This window comes from Camelus ferus, chromosome X (assembly GCF_009834535.1).
Source record: "Camelus ferus isolate YT-003-E chromosome X, BCGSAC_Cfer_1.0, whole genome shotgun sequence".
Classification (NCBI taxonomy): domain Eukaryota; kingdom Metazoa; phylum Chordata; class Mammalia; order Artiodactyla; family Camelidae; genus Camelus; species Camelus ferus.
Window position 1 is genome coordinate 38,990,495 of NC_045732.1, and position 17,387 is coordinate 39,007,881.

Below are 17,387 nucleotides of genomic sequence, written 5' to 3' on the forward strand. Positions count from 1 at the left end.
TTTTCTGTGGGTCTGTTAATTTGTTTTGTGGAACAAAGCTTTAGTGTGGTTTAAGAACATTTCCCTTGAGACTTTACATTCTAAAGAAAATGTTACTAAAACCTTTTATGTAACCTCAACTTTAAACTTTGACGTAGAGACAAAAACCTGTCAGTTTTTTACCTACCTGTAAATTACAATGAAGAACTTCAAAATATTGGTGTCTATATATATTTTCATTCAGTTAGGTGTGTTCATGAAGTAGGTAAAAATACTTTGGATTTTAAAATTCAAACGGTTTAACGTGACTGGAGTTTTCCAAACTGCAGAACACGAGTTTATTAATCTTCTGGTTCTATTTTTAGAAAACAATCTGCTGAAAATCAGGGATGTCTCTCAGGCAGTAATCCTTGGAGTAACTGAACTTCAGGGAAGCATCAACAGGTTTCTAAGGAAGTCACATTTCTTTGGAACATGGCAACAAACTTTTCTGATTTAAAAAGCAGAGCAGATGGAATTTGCTAGAGAATTAAATAAATTTTCACTTCTAGAACTCCCCTCAGATATGTGACCTGCTTTATTTCTGATTTAAATGAATTCTGAAACACCAAAAGTGTCTGTTTGCCAAATCTTGGTCTGAGAATGAACCGTCAAGTCAGCAATTAGGTCACAATTCCAGTTTTGAAAGGCTCAGATGTGAATATACAAAAAGAGGGCCAAATTCCTCTTCTTGTAAACATTTCCCTTTTAAAGTTTCCTTTAAATCTATTACACCTCTATTTTACCTTCTGTTTAGAAACCTTATCTTAATAAATAAAAGGGAAAACCGAAATTTAATTTATAAAGTTTTATTTTTGTATATGTGCTAAATCTTAGGAACTGTGGACAATCTTCAGTCAGTCTGTTGGCTTGTAAAAGGCTGAGAAATATGTGATCTGGGTGGTGAAATTTCCTTTTGGGAATCTGAATTTCAAAATGAAAAAATTCATTCATTTCCAAATTTAAAACATGGTGCACCTTCCCCCCATTTGCTTACACCTTTAAGTTTGGAGGAAAAGGGCTACATTTCTACAAACGTAAAATAATCATCATAAACACAGTCGGCAGCAAGTTCTTAATACATTTAGCACTTCTGTAGTGACTTATCACACCCAAAACCTTATTTTCAAACACTAAACACTCACATAGGTGCAGGACCAAGTTTGGTTGAGCCCCACTACAAAGAAACCAGTACTGAATGGGTTTTTTCCTCAGTAACATAAAACCTGGGAGGAGGGGAGTGGCGTTTTCCTTTCTCGGCAGTATGTATGTAGTACCTTCTAACTAGAGACCAAAACTGGGCACTTATAATGAAAAGGCAATTCTTTTATCCAGTTATAATTCTAAATAAGGCAGGATATATCCACCAAATTAACTACTAAATTCAGCGAAGAGTTCATGGGGGAACATGTGCTGGAAAAACACTAAGAGAAAACTGAAAGGAACTGTTTCGGGGTGGTCATCTGAATATTCACAGACCGTTGCTTTCATTTACAAATGTTAATTCAAATAAAAAAGGCTCCTCATCTTTTTAAATCACTATTAGGATTAAATAATTAAGCTGTTCTCACTCACTAATAAAAGTTAATCATGAAAAAAATATAAAACATTTTAATAATTCTAAATTTGTATACATAACAGCTAAGAGAGACAAGTTGGGAAGTTATCATTGAGAGAAAATCAACGAAAGACAGAAACCCCAAATCTGATTATGTTCTTGTTTCTGCCTCTACAATGCTGAACGTGAAAATTTGGTTGGCGGAGGGCTTCGAAACAGCAGCAATGTGGTTTGTCTGTTTTTTTGAACCAAGTTGTGCACTGAAATACTTAAGATCCAATAGGGCAGAGCCCTTGTTCACACAGATTAACAACAAAAATATCTTCAGTCTTTATGTTAACACATTCTACTGTCTTCTATAAAGAAATCACGCCATTTAGAATTCTGGGGGGTTCCTCTTTGAAAGGAAGACTAGTGATTCTGCAACAAACAGTTAAAGTAGGAAATATATATATGGCTCAAGAAATCAGTTGAGGGAGAATTAAATAATCTTTAGGCACTTTGAAGACTTGAAGTTTAAAATGTGCCATTTATGTTCAGAAAAAGACCTCAAAATCACCACTATGTTGCTCTTACAATAACATGCATCTTAAAATTTTCGGTTATACATTAATGCTTGCTTAAGAGTTAAATATAGAAAATAATTTGCACAAACAAACAAACAAAAATAACTCTCTCCATTCACTTTCCCTAGATCCTGGTCACATCAGACCACTTCCTCAACCGGAGGGGGAAAGGATTCACAAGCCCTCCTCACCTGGCACTGGGGACTTGTAAATTCAAAGCAACAAGGTGGGATCTCCCTCCAAGGAGAAAAATTCACAGCCTTTTAAAATGTCAAGTTTTTCATGTCTAGGAAGTCGTTAGTTTTTAAATTAAGTATATTACATACTTTTGTTAAGGAGCAGAAAATACAAAAATCACCTCAGAGGGTGAGATGGTATATTTAATAGCAACTTGTCCAAATAAATTTAATCTATTTTGCTCATTAAGGAAGCTTGGAATCGAGGAACTTTTAAATCAAAATTACCAATTGGAATTGCAGACAGTATGACTTTCCCTCACACTTAACAAATTCAGATGTAATATACTTAAGGTAAAAACAGGATCTATCTGGTGTCAAAATTTCCTAATATTACAGAAAACCTAGAAGCACAGATTGACTACAGAGTACTGCAAATAAGACACCCAAAGCTTTATCTTAAATACCTGCCCCCTTTTAGTCACAAAATAACTCAGTTCCCAATTTTGTTTCTGCTTTGTTCAATTCCAACTATAGCCTTTTTGACAAAACATTTTCCTGTTAACTGAATTGTAAAAAATACAACCAAGCTTGTGCTCATTAAATATACATGTATATAAAAAACATACAAAAAGTACAAGATTGATTATGTTAGGAAACTTTTACAGTGTCAACATCCTGTTTTTCTCTAAATCTTTAGTAAAGGGCCAAAGGTCAAATCCTTCTGTGCACAAAAACTCAATGTGACTGAACTCCTGAATTCAGTGCCATGCCTAGGCATGTTGTGCACAGAATTAATTTTAATATGCAGTCCTTAAAAAAAAAAAAAAAAGACAAAAAAGTAACCAAAAAAACCAAAAAACCCAAAAACACACCACAGGACAAAAAGTTCTTCTTAAATCAAATTCTATTTGTGAATTCAGCAAAATAATTTCTATAAAATAAAACAGCAAAATATTTAAATAGAATAGGGTGGACTGTATCTGTTTGCAGGGATATTTGGTTTTTAGACAGTTTCCAAAAAAAATTACACACATTCAAGTTACCAATTCTCTTTTAAATACAGTATTAACTGATGAATTCCTTATCTTTAATTAAATGTTTATTCTGAAATTATGATACCTCAACTGTATTAACTAACCAGTAGTTTCCTTTTTAATTAGACCCTGCTTTTCAAACGATAAAAGTTTTGGAATAATGGAAAAGGAGCTAGGACAATTCTTGCTTTCAAGTAAAGCTGACCGAGCAGCTCAGCCAGACATGGCGGCGCAGCGGCACTCCAAGTACTTGTGGGGTTCTGACAACTTCCACTTCTCTGGGGTCCAGCGGAAGGAAAGTTTTAGAAGATTCACCTAGGAAGCTCTACCAAAGAAACAAAACAAGCACACCAAATACAGTCTTCTATTATGCTCCAAGCATCCTGGCATAGCAAATTTTTGCATATTTGTTTTTAAATCTTTTAAAATTTCCGTTACTGATACTTAAGTTTCTTTATCCCACCCAGAGATTGAACTGTCAAACATTAGATGTAAGCAACATATGTATAACTGAAAACCACCTGTTTATCACATTTCTCCCCTTGTTTTATATTTTATATTCTAGGTGTAAGAAGGAAAAGCTCTGAGCATAACAGCTGTCACACTGGGACAACTGCTGTCATTATGGTAATTTTTTCCTCATTGGCTACACTAACCTGGTGTGAAGCCATGCTAAATGTTACAGCATAACTATAGCTTCAAAGTGATTAACCTAACATCAGAATAAAAAGGCAATGAAAAAGTTCTAGAAACAATGTTACATCACCAATTTTCCATATCAACCAAATAATATAAAGGTCACCAGCCTTACATTGCTCGTAACAAAACTGACTCCAGTGGCAAAGAATTAACATGAAACTATTGGTGTGGCTGACATGGATGGGCTCTGTTTTGTCGCTGTTGACTTACTTATCTTTTGTTTTTGTAAAGGAGTTGATCCAACTGCCATGAGGCAGGCAACACTGGTTGCAGAGTGCAATGGGTATAACAAGAGAATTACCTTTTGTAGTTTTTGTAGATCTGTGAGTCTCATCAAGAAAAAAGTTGCTTAAGAATTAACAGTCAAACATTAATATACTATATACACCTTTGCCATTTACACATTAGCATCAGGCCATTTATTACAAAACACTATACACTTTCCACTGCAGGCGGGTTATATGTTGACAGCAAATTTCTGCAGGTAAGACAGTGAATAAACTCTCCACTCCATGTTGATTAGGAATAGTTTTTCTAGTTTTAAATATTAGCCAGACACAGAAAAAGGTTGGACTGTAAGGCCTGGGTGCACAGTCTTGATGGAACCAGTTAATCATGTGCATTTCACTGATCCTTTGTCTGAGGTGGGGCTACTTCTTCACTGCCTTCATAATTGTCTTGTGCTCGTTGGCCAGTTCTCTGAGGGTTATTCATGTGATGCGCTGCGGGGCCTGTATACGGCTGTCCGTGCACATGGTTATTCTGGGAAGGGAGAAGAGATCTGCATGTTAAAACTTTTCATGTGTTAAACTTCAACTTTAAAATCACAGGCTGAAGTTTGTGGAAATAAGCACTTCTTTTATTCCTGAAACTGACAAAGAGTAAATAATGGTGGGGAAAAAAATTGGTTTGAAAGAGAAAATGTAGCCTAAATGCAAACTCGAAAGCCCCAGGTAAGAGCAGTGTAGGTCTGTTTGATTCTTTGGCCAAAGTGATTTTTAAGTGCCCCAAATTATTCAGACCCAAGTCTGACAAATAAAGGATAACACAGACCATTTCTGCTCATGGTAAAAAAAAAAAAAAAAAAAAAAAAATCACAAAAAGTGACTTGTGAGTTAGAACACATCTATTCTTAGTCTTCTAAGCACCGTGAAACTTCTATATGATAAATATGATTGATGATCATATGAGATCCACACGAGCAACAAACCCTGAACACAGAATGGCATCAATGAAAACAAAACAACGTAGAAGATAATGGATTATTAACTAGGCATGATTAATCTATGAGCTTTCTCAGGGCTGAGGAAAGTAACATTTCTCCTTGTGGATTTGGTTCCTGAGCTGTCATTTTTCTGTACATTCCCACCAAGCCAAGAAGATTTTAGGCTTTACTTTCATATTTTATATTATGAAAACAAATATGTTGAATATGCATTTTCTAACTATTCAGCATGCTTCTATTTCTACTCTGAAATGTAAGAAAGAATGCCTTAAGTAATGGTTCTGACAGAGTGGTTCCCAATCCAACACAGCAGCATCACCTGGGAACTCATTAGAAATGTACATTTTCTGGGCCCCACCCCAGACCTAGTGAATCAGAAACTTGGGTGTGGCCCAGCACTTTGCTATATATAACAAGCCCACTGGGGTAGTCTGATGTTTGTTCAAGTTTGAGTCCCACTGCCTCAAAAGATCTAAATTATTAGTCACATCTGGGTTTTAGAAGGAGAACTCATTTAGAAGGATTCTTCATCTAAATTTATTTAGTTATTGATTTTATAGGAAATTTTACAGAAACCTGTCAAGTCCATGATTTTTTCCAGTAACTTTTGCTGTCACTGAAGTATTGTTTAGGCTAAGGAAGCAAAAACTTCGTCCTTCATTACCAAATTTTAATGTCTTCAGAATCCATCTGTAGACTTAGCCTAACAGGAAATGTCATAATCCATTGTACTAAATATTATCATTTTATATTGACATGAATTATCAGTTTTATTAACTTTATCTATTAGTACAACAGGGGCACATATCTGAACCAAGAAAACACCATAGGGGCAAGTTCCAGCATACCACATTGTGACCCCTTTCCAACCACTCCTCTTTTGATCACTTCTGTAAGGCTAGTCTAGATAACCTCTCTATTACTTTACAGTCCCAAGAAAAAACATAGCCATCCTTTAAATAAAGCATGAAAAGTGATTCTAGGCGATATAAACACTAACCAATCCCTATGTACCTGCTGATATTGAGATCCAGGTGAATGGGGGTATAATGGGGCATCTTCAGGTGGAGGCGACTCATGCTCGTCTGGGGCATCCTGGTCATCTGGCTCCTAATTTTAAATATTTAAAGATAAAGAATTTTATGTAGGCAAATTCAAGTTTATTTTTTTCTATTTGAAATAAAATCTTTAATATCTAAAAAACTGATCCACTAACAACCTTTCTTTTACTGCAGATCAACAAAGCAACTGAAAAAAACCCTAACTGGGTTCTCTTAGAAATACTAGATTTCAGACAATTTCACAGAAATTTCTCTAAAAGATTTTCCTCATTAACTTAAGACCACATATAGTAAACATTAAAGCAAACAAAACGTCAATGTAATTTTCTTTTCATTATCATTAATACATAAACACTGGCCTATAAAGTAAAGAATTACTTTGCTTTCTTCCATTTCTATCTGCTGCACACTGGTGGCTTTTTTTACCTCCTCTGGACAGAGTTCACAAGCTTTTGCAAGTGTCATCCTAGCACTATGTGATCTCTCCAAGAAATAACCATTTGATGTTTCATTGCTTTGCACTGGAGGAGACCAATTGTTGTAAGTGTATTGAGGATTGCCAGTGTATGGTCGTCTTTCGAGTTCATCTCCAAGCCATTCCACTGCCCAGGTCCATTTTCTTTTAAGATCTCCGTTGCCCTTCAAAACAAAATAAAACTACACATGTAAAAGGTTTCAGAATGCTTTTCAAAATTAACTTAAAACGAAAACTCCCAATTCTCACAATTCTCTTCTTTTAAAACAGAATACTTAATTCTGATTCAGATTTCTAGAAAATTATATATACATATATGAGAAACCCTCCCTCACCTGCAGAATCTGGTAGGCAACAGGACAGTTGCTAAAGAGAGCTACCATACATTTTATACACTGGTATGCTCTTTTTTGATAATGATTTTTAGAGCGCTGGATTGTGTCAAACAGCCCATCTCGGTCATCTGGGATTCCTTTAAGTGCATTATGAATTCTGAAAAAGAACCAGATATAAAATAAAAACTTCAAAAATCAAATAGCAGCTAACATTTATTGAGTGCCTACTATGCGCCATTCAATAAATGTCTTTGATGTAGTCATGTAATCTAAAGCTAGACAGTAAGTACTCTTATTAAACCCTTGAACAGATGACAAAAATAGGCAGTGTTAAATGGCTTGCTTGTCCAAGGTTATATAACCACCTATCAGTCTATGCTCTTACCAACTTATTACCAATCCAAAATGACAAATATTGTATAATTCCACTTATATGAGGTACTTAGAATAGGCACAGAGAAAGCAAGAATAATGGGTACAGAGCTTCAGTTTGGAATGATGAAAAAGTTCTGGAGATGGATAGAGGTGATGGTAACACAACATTGTGAATATACTTAATTTCACCAAATTGTACACTTAAAAATGGTAAATTTTGTTATGAATATTTTACAACTAAAAAAAAAATTGTTTTTAAATTTACCTGTCTGCAATTCTACTCCGAGGTAGATATCCAAGAGAATTGAAAACAGGTGTTAAAAAAAAAACAATTTGTACACGAAGTGTTCACAACAGCATTATTCACAATAGCCAAAAGGTGGAAACAATACACATATCCACCAACAGATGAATGAATAAACAAAATGCGATCTAGCCAGACAAAGGAATATTATTAAGCCATAAAAAGGAATGAAGTACTGATAGGTACTCTAACATGGATGAATTTGAAAACATTATGCTAAGTGGAAGAAGCCAGATACAAAAGGTATGATTCCATGTATATAAAATGTCCAGGCAAATCCTGGCCATTTTGACCAGGAACAGACAAATCTACAGAGCAGAAAGCAGATTAGTGGTTGCCAGGGGCTATGGGTTGGGGAAATAGGGAGTGACTGCTTAACTGGGTTTGGGGTTTTCCTTTAGGGTGATGAAAATGTTCTGGAATTAGACAGTGGTAATGGTTGCAGAATACTGTGAATGTACTAGAAGTCACTGAAACTGTACACTTTAAAATGGTTAAAATAGTGAATCTTATGTTAAGTGATTTTTTTTTTTTACCACAATAAAGAAAATTACCTGTATAGTCAGCAATTAAAAAAAATCTTTTGGGGGGCAGGGTACAGCTCAAGTGTTAGAGCACATGCTTAGCATGCACAAGTCCTGGGTTCAATTCCCAGTACTCCTCTAAAAATAAACTTAACTACCCATCCCCACAAATAAAAATTAAAAAATCTTTTATATGCCATATATTTTACTTAACAGAATGTTCCAAAATCAAAATGCAAGTTTGCTTTTAGTATTATACGTATTCATAAAATCTCTTTTCTTTGGAAATCATGACTTTGCAATTTTACAAAGTTTAATCATTTCAGACCAACCAACCATGTACAGGCCTCCTGCTGTTTAATCTCAAACACTGTAGTGTATATTTTGACCTTTAGTTTTGTCTAGTGATAATAAGGTGCTAAGCCATTATTTCTGTCACATCATGTTCTCTTCCCATTAGTATTAACTGCTTTCAAACACCACTTTTAATCTTTTTAATTTAAAATGTCAATATTTATTTTTGCCTCCTTTGTTTCCCAGTGCCTAACAGTGCCAGGCACATGGGAGAGGCTCCATAAACATTCCTGCACTGTTTACTGAAGGAACTAAAAGCCCACTATAAGAAAGTTATTTTCAAGCCCAGGGCCAGTGACTCATAACCACAATACCTTACTAATATCATTACACAGAAGTCAAATTCCCACGTTTAATCCAGCACATGTGCCTTTGCCATTATCACTGGCTCTAATGAAACGAGAGTTAAGATATGGCTAATTGGTTTAAAGCTGTAACTGCTTACAATATTTTTAAAAGAAAATAGTGAAAAGTTTGATTTTATTAAAACCAAATTTTTGGGGGGGGGGTAATTAGGTTTATTGGGGGTACTGGGGATTGAACCCAGGACTTCATGCATGCTAAGCATGAACTCTACCACTGAGCTCTACCCTCCCCTAAAACCAACTTTTAAGAAAAGTTTTAAATCCTTTGTTCAAAATAAACAGCTATAGTTTCCAAACTACCAAATTTTGTGTTTCATTTATTAACTCTTGCAGTGCTTCTGCAGTCATGTGTGGAGTGGCAAAAAAAACAAACCTGAGTTGCCTAACACATTCCCATCTGCAGTGGAACAAAGTGATTACCTGCCTTGTTTTAGCTCATACTGTAAACAAGTATCCTTTTTCCTCACTATCTTAGCGACACTGTTTCCACATTTTTGTACTTTTAAAATTGATTTCACTGTTTAAAAAGGGCCTTAAATGTGTAGTGCTAAAGTGCTGTCCTAGTGTTCTTAAGCCCAAGAAGGCTGTGATGTGCTTTGCAGAGAAAAGTTAGATAAGCTTTGTTTGGACATGATTTATCATGAATTCAATGTTAACGAGTCAGCAACATATATTAATAAGGTATCTTTAAACAGAAACACACATTAAAAGAAGGTTATGTATTGACTGGTTGACAAAAATGTAACCAGAGGCCTGCAGGAACCTAACCGTGTACTTTCCCCAGGAGCAACGGCTTAGTATTTGCTCAGTGTTCACAGTGTAAGCTTTTAGCCCAGGGACTACCGTGAACAATGGGAACTGATTGTACTTATCTAAAGGACTATTTTTAGATAACCAAATGTTATCATGTGATTAATTCTAAAACTAATGTAATCCAACCCTAAAGTAACCCTACAGCATCATTAATAAAATTAAAACATTTACCAACACCCCGCCCTGCCCCCGCAAACAAAAAACACACCACCAACTGAAAGACAAAAGTTAGTATATTTAAGTATGCAACTTGGGCAATGAGAGGGAAAAAAAAAAAAAAAAAAAAAAGGAAGTAAAATTGTGAGGGAAGGGGACCCTTTTATTCATTCTTAAGTTTTTAAGATAAAATATTTATTAGATTTCCAAGAGGCAAATAATATATGCTGACTGGCAATTTCAGTTACTCTAAAAGTTCGGCAAGTAAGAGAAAAAGAGTATCTACCTGTGAGTCTGCCAAGAGTCCTCAATTAGTAAGATCTGCAAAAGCAGGTCCAAATAGGGCCGGAGTTCATAAGTGTAGGAGTATGCAACCTAAAAACAGGTAAGACATGGTGAATAATGTATTTAAAGCCGTAACAGTGGTGATCATTTTGTAATGTGTAATGTATAAAAGTATCAAAATCACTATGTTGCACACCTGAAACTAATATAATACTGTAAAGCCAATTAATTATATGTTTTAAAAAAACCCCTCTATTTAAAAAAATAAAAAATAAAAAACAAATCAAATTATAAAGCATATGAATATTTATTTTCCTTTAACCTGCCACAGAAGTTCACTGAGGACAGTAGATGAGAACTGAGGATTCTCCCAGCAGCAAAAACGAAGTAATTTGACGGTTTCCTCTGAGTTACTGCAGTCCTCAATGATTTTCTTCACATAACTTGTCCTCACAAATAAAATGTCTGCCACATTCTGCTGAATTGGCATTATAGGTTGTGATAAATTAGGATCACCAAAAGGATTGGGAAGAGGAGGATTACCTAGAATACAGATTTGTCATCAATGAAAAACTAATAGGCTTCTCCACAATAATACAGAGCTTTCACCATAGAAAATAGCTTATGGATTTTTTATGAAAATAGTATTTTAAATCAAGTTTCCTGAGTACAACAAAAAGTAATATTAAGCACTATAATGATCAGTTATATCAAGGTGATAAAATGTAAAATTTAAATGCCAACACTGGCATTTTCTTTAATGGTAAAGTTAATTCTTACATCATTTCATAAGCAAGGTACCAACCTCAGTAGCAAGTAGACAAAGATTTCCTTTAAACATGTATAAAAGGTGCAGGACTCAAAAATTATAAAATATTCCAAAGCATGGACCTTCAGACTCTTGTTTTATATTTAAACATCTTCAGAATTACTTTTAGTCAGGTACTATCTATGCCCAACAGTATTTTAAAACCAATGTAAAGAATGGAGCATCTGACTTTACCATTGATTGAAGACTGCATTCTTGATGAGACATTGCAACAGCGGATTAGCTGTGATACTACTGAGTATAATTTGCCTAATTCAGCATACTGATATTTGATTGGAGGGCCTGGACCTTCATCTAAAGACACAAGCATAAAGGTAGCAGGTACACTCAACTTCAGAAGCTGTGTCTTCTCTGCCACACCTATGATAAAGAATGGAGAAGTAGGAAGAGAGAAAAAGAATTCTATGAGGGAAGAATTAGGATGGAAGAGCTTCATAATAGTTATCTAAAATCTTTTCCTGTAACTTTTATAATCAGAAGATCACTTTTACTTAGCATTCAGAGTATTATTTAACCAGAACCGAAAATCTACTGAGTTAGTATAATTGGATTTAAGTATCAAAATGGTTAAATGGAGACCCATGACATTCCAGTCATACTGGGCACAAGCAAGATAAACACATTCTACAGCCTGGGAAGTCGAGGGGCCTAGCCTAGACTGTAATCCCCATCATTAGGTGAACAATGAAAACTAAGTGAGAATTCTTTTATAAACTGCCTTTCTTTCTTCCTCAGCCAAGCTTCTTGTCAATTTGTTCTCTCTACTTTCTCATTTTCCCACTCCTCAACCCATGCCTATTTGGTTTCTGCCCCCTTTTCTGGTTTAAAGCTAAGGAACAGTTTTCATGCCATAACCACTTCCTTCTCCTTGGATTCCTCTCATTTTCTTTTTGCCTCTTCTCCTTACTCTTCTTTGTAAGTCCTCCTTCCCGTCTCTCAAAAAATTGATGCTCCTCAAATTTCCAATGTCTTCTTGCACTGTATGGCCTTCCCTGGATGATCAAAACTCACTCTAGTGGCTTCAAGTGCCAGCTACCTTCATTTAGCTGATTCCCAAATATTTCCAAACAGATCACCGTTCTACTGCACATCTCAATTTGGGTGTCACAAAGACTCAAATTCCCTGTCCATGTTCTTCCTCCTAAGTTCCCCCCTCCTCTCAGTACATGGCACCACTACCTGCTCTTTGTCAATTTGGAATTCTTAACACCTCTTTTGAATATCCAATCACCAAATCCTACTGACCCTATCTCTAATAAAAAGGACCACAATCTGTCTACTCGTAACACCCTCACTGTCAGTTCCCCAGTACAGGCCACAACAATTTTCTGCCTATAGGTTATTTTAACAATCTCTAGTCTTACTCTCCTGTGATCCATTCCATACTGTAGCCAGGGTGATCTTTCTAGAAGCCATGTCTATTCAAAACTCTACAATGGCTCATCAGTGCCCTCAGGACAAAGTCTAGAATCTCTCACAAGACTTGCCAGAATAGCATGATTAGAAAATCCTGCTTACCACTCCCACCATCGCCATATTGCATCAATTCTAGTCAGACTAACTTTCATTTCCTCCAATGAGCCATGCTGAGTTTATTCCAAGTCTTTGCACCTGCTGTTCACTCTGGATGGAAAACTCAACCAATTCCCACATCAACTTTCCCAGTAAGTCCCCTACACTCTGCAAATCTGGTCAGGTACCCCTACGATGTACTTCCATTGCACTTCCTATTTTCCCCATTTTAGCCATGAATATATTTTACAGCAAGTAAAATAATTAATTTGCTTTGATACCCCATTAGAAAGTAGATGTCTTATTTATTATCATGTTCCAAGAAGTATAATAAACACAGGTCCACAATCCCTTATCTGAAATCCTGAGAGTCAAACAGCTCTTATCATAAGTGCAAATAAAGTTCTTTCATAAAGTTGGTGTGAAAATCTGGCCTGAACTATTTACAGTCTTCATTCATCCCCTCAGTGTGAATATTCATGTTTTACTTTAGAAACATTAACGTGTATGATTTTAAGGTGCTATTTTGGACCCTGTTACAGGGACGTTACATAACGTATTGTATATGCACTACTTTACCTTTCTTAAATCCAAACAATTCTGAACCTCAAAGAATATGTGGTCCTAAGGATTTCATTTTAAAGTTTACAGACCCGTATTTGCTTTAGCAGGGAAATTTTAATTAGATGACATTATGGACCAATGATGCATGCTTTGTGAACAGGGAATACCTAAAAAGGGAGTTGAACAGATTAGGATTTTTAGAAATACCAAATTTCAGGCATTTACAAGTGTGAAATACGGATTCCATTTATGCTTGTTTGTATAAAAAAAATTCTCTTCCTTCTCAACTACAAATATACAAGCCTCTCCCTTATGGAAAGGTAAGGGAAGAGATGCAAAACAAAGCAGAAGTTGCTTATGTTAAAAGGGCCACGGATCAATTAGTGATTAGTAGATTTACACACAAAAAAACCTGGAATGACAAGGATGTTTGGGTATAGAACTTAACATAAATAATAGGGTAATTTAAATGAGTATTTTCCCAATTTTAGTTTAGTTTACTTTGACAAAAGTTACATACAGATTAAGTCCTTTACCCAAAGCTGCTGTGTATTGCAATAATCTGAGGACCTTTTGAAAATGTGGATTCCTTGTGATAGCTTTGAGAATTTGGATTCAGCTGGTGTGGGATGTGGCCTAGGAATCAGTATTTTCAAAAACTAGACAGGTCTAATGTCACCACTTTAGGAGATAAGAATATGATTAAGATACAGATTCTGACCTGTGACTACCGCAGAGATAAGACATGCATAAATAACTATAAAGTACAAAGTAAAAAATGCAGGAAAAAAAGTTTCAGATAAAATTCACAATAGGTTTTATGGAATATTGTTTCTATTTTAGACCAGGTTTTATTTCATCACTTGACTTAAATGATTTCATCACTTAATGCAACACATTAAAAACAATTATGAAAACTTAAATTCTTACCTAAATTGGCATACATTACAAACAGGTTGAAATACTGCTGTAAATGACGCCCATGCTCTGAAACTTCTCTTCTCAAGAGATTTAGTACTGCTCTTAGTAAATGATCACTCAAGCTTAAGTTGTCATAAGCCTGTGAAGGATAAAACATTGGTTGTTTTTCAGCAACAAGGTACAGGTACAACATAATTCTATTTGCATAAAAATGGGGCATGCACATATATGTTAAATATAGGCAGAAATTTCTGGAAGGAATGATCACACAAGCCACAATGAAAGGGGTTGCCTGTTAGGGAAGGGGACGAAGATCTGCCGTACATTTCATTATAGAGGCTTCATACTGTTCTAAGTTTAAAAAAAAAAAACAAACCTGAAGTCTATTTAACTTTATATATAATCTATATAACAGTAAGCGCATAATTAAGCTACTGCATGTAGCTGAATTAACAGACAATTCCATTATGTTTTAAAGAGCCAATCATCACTACTCATTGCTGTGAAGTACTTTTAATGGAACTCAGAGGTATTGGACTATGGTGTGTGTGCTTGAGCACACACACATTTGTTAGGTAAACATATAAAACAGAGGCACATATATTTGTGACTTCAGCTTCCAAGATATAGAATTTATTTGTAAGCATTTAATCATTAGAAAAAAAACTGGGCAATTACCTGACTAGAAGGTCCCGGAGATGCGAAAGGTGAAGGACATGGTCCATCTTGCAAAGAAAAATGTGCAATAAAAACTATAAGTTTTGCAAATGCACCCCTCACTTCTGCACTAGGACACTCCAGAAGGTATTCAGAGAAGCGATTTGAAACATTAAAAAGGACATTATGAGCAAACCAAAAACGTACATTCTTGCTGTGACGAAGGAGAATACATAATGCATCATACCTAAGACGAAACAAAAAAAAAAAATCTATGAACATCAATTTAGTAACATGCTTCTTATATAGTACAGGGTTAGGTCACTATGAACCAAATAAAAACTAAAGAACTTTTACTACTGGAGGGAGAGAACCAGCAATGGTAGCTTCCAGTACTAATATTAAAATGGCTGATGAATACTATGATGTGGTCTATTCTTACAGAGTCACAAAATAGATGAAAACTTAATATAGTCCTCTATAAACCCATTACCAAACTCTTCCTGGTTATCAATGACAGAATAATAAATCATCCCCCTTTCCCTTAACATCTTATTACTAGATGAGTAAGTAAAAATTGTTAAAATAAGGTATTAAATGGCCTCTATATTTTCACAATTAGAAACTTAGAAAACTCATTTTAATTTTACACCTTTTTAATCTATGGTAGAATATAATCTAGGGAAGCTAAAATGTAATAATTTCTTGATTAAATAAGCTCAGACTTTTAAAGAATCCCTTTTGTACAGAGACATCAAAGATATGATATAAGAGAAACAGAAGCCAGAATAACAGAAGCATGGGCCATGTTTAAAGTCTTAGTAATTATTTAAATATAATTTCTCACACTATTGCTACCAAGAGTTTTTTATTCTGCATTACAAATATGAAACAAGACTATCATGGCTTGAAAAAAAAAATAAAGCAGCATATTCAAGAACCAAACTAAATGCTAGTATAATTGTAATGAAAATCCAAAGCAATTTACCAATCACTGGCAGAGCCACGGACTATTTTCTTGGTGTGAAATCCTGTGGTAAAGAGAAACCTAGCAGCAAGCTGAATACTAATCATAGTGATTTCTTCTGCTTCAGGCAACAGGTGATCTTGCCCTATAAATAAAATGCAGATATTAACATTTATTTATTTTTATTTTTTTAAATGGAGGTACTGGGGATTGAACCCAGGACCTTGTGCATGCTAAGCATACACTCCACCACTGAGAACTACCCTCCCCCTAATAAAATGCATATATTTAAAAAAAACCCAAAAGTCAAACAAATTTCTAAGTTCAAGCCTCACTTTCATTTTCAAACAAGTCTGCATTTCCACTAATTTTCACAAGTTTTAACTTTATTAAAATCTCTCTTAGGTTACTTATGAAATAATTCTTATTCACTAAAGCACACCTCAAACCAACGCTTGAGTAAAAAACGAACTGTTGTATCAAACAAAAGCTCCTCTGTTTCTAAACAGCAAGACACTATATACCGCTCAAAGGTAAGTCATCTGAAATATGACTTTAAAACAACCAAAAAGGAGAAAGAAACAAACATGTTGATGCCTGTTAAGAAATCCTGCAAGTATTATTAAGAAGTACACTTTATTACTAAGAAGCTAAATTCCTGACACTTACCTGGAGGAGGATTTAAGTAGACACCATTACACGTAAGCAGTTTTTTCATAAACTGAAAATATTCCATACTGTACTGCATTCGGTTATGCATGAATTGTACATTCTGTTTCCGCACACTTCTCTCAATGGCAGATGGCATAATAATCTGGTGGGGTCTTGTGGTGATAGCAAGCTCTGATATATATCTTATCAACTCATCACCTTGGTCTATTGTGTCCAATCGTTCATAAAAAAGTATATAAGCATTCCACCACCTTTTCTGGCGCCTGTATGACATACGCTTCATCATGTGATCGAATACTTCTCCCATATACTCTCCACCAAAACACTGGTTTTTCATTTCTTCATCGTCATCCATTTTACACTCTGTTACATCTCCATCATCAAATTTATACCAGCGATTTCTCTCACCATCGCCTCCATTCCTTTGAATGATGTAAGAATAATAATGTCCCCCGCTTGCTTGTCCACTGTGTACAAGCACCCCTACGAGTCTGTATTTCGTGCTTCCTGCTGTCTCACTGTCAGACTGCTCATTCTGTTGTATCAACTGACTCTCTGGGTTTACGTTATCTCCTTCCAGCTTTGCAACACCTGCAACTGTGTAAGGTTCCATGTCAAGCTCTCGAGGAAATTCAAAGTAATCATTAAACTTGATTGCACATTCTCTTTCCCAGTCGTAGTCAAATCGTTTTAGTTGGATAGCAAGCACAGGAGGTAATTTTTTAATAAGCAAGCGCTTTACGGTATCAACCTAAAATAAACAGAGCAAATTACTAGATGTTCTCTTACAATCTATTGCAAAACCTCCCAAAACTTTAAAACTCTATTATTCAATTCTCAAGATTAATCTGAAATTTTAAGTGTAAACAAATGTATGATAATGAACATAATCAGAGCAATTCTGTCAGTTGATATTTTTAAAAATGTGAACTAAATCTA

At 35.2% G+C, this 17,387-nt stretch overlaps 1 protein-coding gene across 2 annotated transcripts in view; it reads right to left on the reverse strand.

Annotated features, from left to right (window-relative positions):
- Positions 1-811: 811 nt before the first annotated feature.
- USP9X (ubiquitin specific peptidase 9 X-linked) overlaps positions 812-17,387 on the reverse strand; it is a 119,956-nt gene continuing 103,380 nt past the window's right edge. For both annotated transcript variants that reach the window (XM_032475572.1, XM_032475571.1), the window contains exons 35-45: positions 16,446-17,199; positions 15,798-15,921; positions 14,831-15,056; positions 14,162-14,291; positions 11,330-11,515; positions 10,649-10,869; positions 10,328-10,416; positions 7,151-7,307; positions 6,767-6,979; positions 6,294-6,389; positions 812-4,816 (exon numbers count right to left, since the gene is read on the reverse strand). In XM_032475572.1, the coding sequence (XP_032331463.1) occupies positions 4,679-4,816; positions 6,294-6,389; positions 6,767-6,979; positions 7,151-7,307; positions 10,328-10,416; positions 10,649-10,869; positions 11,330-11,515; positions 14,162-14,291; positions 14,831-15,056; positions 15,798-15,921; positions 16,446-17,199 (2,334 nt within the window). In that variant the 3' untranslated portion in view covers positions 812-4,678. The remainder of the gene's footprint in view (positions 4,817-6,293; positions 6,390-6,766; positions 6,980-7,150; positions 7,308-10,327; positions 10,417-10,648; positions 10,870-11,329; positions 11,516-14,161; positions 14,292-14,830; positions 15,057-15,797; positions 15,922-16,445; positions 17,200-17,387) is intronic.